Source organism: Monoraphidium neglectum (assembly GCF_000611645.1).
Source record: "Monoraphidium neglectum strain SAG 48.87 unplaced genomic scaffold scaffold00278, whole genome shotgun sequence".
In the NCBI taxonomy this organism is placed as follows: domain Eukaryota; kingdom Viridiplantae; phylum Chlorophyta; class Chlorophyceae; order Sphaeropleales; family Selenastraceae; genus Monoraphidium; species Monoraphidium neglectum.
In genome coordinates, this window is record NW_014013350.1 from 1 (window position 1) to 2,298 (window position 2,298).

Below are 2,298 nucleotides of genomic sequence, written 5' to 3' on the forward strand. Positions count from 1 at the left end.
GGCGGCGCCTACCTGACACTCCTCAACACCATAGCAAACATGGGCGTCATCCTGCCCAAGACCCCCGTCTTCGCCCTAATGGACGCCCTCACCTCCGCCACCTGCCGCGCCCCCGACGGCGCGGCCCTCCCGCTCCCGCCCGCACCCCCTTCCCACCCCGGCGCCGGCGCCGGCGGCGCTCCCCAGCTGCTGCGCTGCCCGAAGAAGCAGCGAGACCTGCTGATTGGCCCCGCCGCGGACGCGTGCGCCGCGGCGGGCGGGCGCTGCGTCCTGGACAGCGACGGGTTCTACATCGTGAGTTATGTCATGGTGGTGGCCGGGCTTGCTGTGGGCGCGTTCATCATGCGGCTGTTCCCGAGGCTCATCGGCCTGCCGCTGCAGCGGTGGCGCGCGCGGCCGCCCTTGGGCAGGCCGCCGCTGCTGGGGAAGGCAGGGTGAGGCGGCGGAGGGGCCCCGGCTGCCAGATTTTGCGGGTCGGTGCGCTGGTTGTTTCAACATTGGTACTGTGCTGCGCGCTCGTGCGCTGCCGCGTGTCAAACCACCTCTGTTTTGCCTCGGCGCGCTGCCACTTGGCGGCTGTTGCTGCTGAGAGTATGCTCGTGCGCGACGCAGGCGGCGGCCGCTTGGCCGGCAAGCCACAATTTTGGGATGGTTTCGCAGCATTCACACAGGTTTGCAGCACATTGGAACTTCGCCGCCCTTCAGCGGCGGCTGTCGGCCCCGCGGCCTCGGCACGCCTGGTCCCTTGTAATGGTCCTACATTTGCAAACATCACAAACTCAGGATATCATAGTCGAGGCAGGGGCGGAAGCTGGGCAGGGCGCATTAGACAAGTGTGTGTGTGGGGCTGACTTGCTGCGTCACATCATGCTTTGACCCCTTCTCTCGGCCCGCTGCGAGCTTTCACATTTTGAAGGCATGCGTTGATGAGGGGCAAGGCAAGCACACGAGGGGGTTTGGTCCAATCATCAGCTGCTGATTCAGAGACACAATTACTGCCTTGCCTTGCCAGGCCGCAGCTGCAGTCCCCAAGGACAAGCGGCCCTCCAAGTCTCCAGCAGCCGCCAGCGGCCCTCAGAAACAAAATGCGGGGGAATGATGTCACACGCATGCATCAGCGCTACTCACTGTCTCTGCAGTGAGGCAAGGGGTGAACGGGTTACAGCAAGCCTGCTGCACGCGCTGTGAAAAGAGTGGGGGAGGCCGTGGAATCGTGACAGGCTGGGTCAAGCGCCTGTTGCAATCACAAACAGCACACAACAACGGACGGCCATAAAATGCGCTGGCCAATTGCTTTGATTAGCCTCTGCTTTCCCCAAAAACCCTAGCGGGGCAGGTGCGGCGCTGTGTGTGTGGCTCGCGGGCTGCAGGTGCATCCGACAATGCATGTAGTGTGTGCGCCCCAAGCACAGCAGCGCCATGGCCCCTTGAGTCCCGAGTGCGAGGCACCGAGACGAAATCTCGCAGTGTGTGCAAAAGGTCGCTACAGTGCAGTCGCATGCGGCAGCCGCACGCACAGCTCGGGATGATGCCGCAGGAGAGTAGCAGAAGTGCATGCCAGGAAAAAAGCCCAAAACCCAGAGCAAGGCCGCACAGCGTCTTGGTACGCGCTCCGGTCTCCCACGTGCAACCAGCAGGTGGGGGTTTCTAGGTCTGCATTCGGGGCACATCCGGGCGTGCACCTGGGGTTTCAGAGATGGTAATGGTCCTGCGTGGCGGGCCTGGCGCCCGCTGCTCACGCCAAGCACTCTGCGAGGCCCCGAACCATTGGGCACTTGCAACAGTCGGGCCCCAGCCGCAGCCGCAGCCGCAGCTCCAGCCCCAGCCGCAGCCCCAGCCCCAGCCGCAGCCCCAGCCCCAGCCGCAGCTCCAGTCTAGCCCTCTCCGCCGTCGCCACTTGCGGCGAGCGCATCGAGCTCCGCCCGCGCCGCGTCCGCCACATCCCACTGCCCATGCCTTGTCGCAAGCCGCTCTGCCTCCGCCGCGTCCCAGGGGGCTGGCGGGTCCTGCGCGCGCATCCACCGCAGCAGGTCCCAGTGACCTTTGCGCGCTGTCTCCCAGCAGTCGTCACTCCAGGGGCACCCATGGGCCTTGAGCAGCTCCATGACGTCACGGCGTCCCCTGTACGCGGCGTAGCTGCAGGCCTCATCATCCATGGGAACGCCGGCGTCTATTGCCCACCGCAGCCCCTCCAAGTCGCAGGACGCTGCGAGCTCTGCAATGACCTGGCCGTCCAAGGGGCAGCCTTGGGCATGGAGCCACTTCAAGGCCTCCAACTGAAGGGGGGACGCGGGGGGG

General features: G+C 65.4%; 1 protein-coding gene across 1 annotated transcript; it reads left to right on the forward strand.

The window, feature by feature from the left end:
- Nucleotides 1-39: 39 nt before the first annotated feature.
- Nucleotides 40-438, forward strand: MNEG_2455 (hypothetical protein; the record flags this gene model as incomplete). Its single annotated transcript, XM_014049065.1, has 1 exon — nt 40-438. The coding sequence occupies one exon, from the start codon at nt 40-42 to the stop codon at nt 436-438; it is 399 nt and encodes a 132-aa protein (XP_013904519.1).
- Nucleotides 439-2,298: the final 1,860 nt, after the last annotated feature.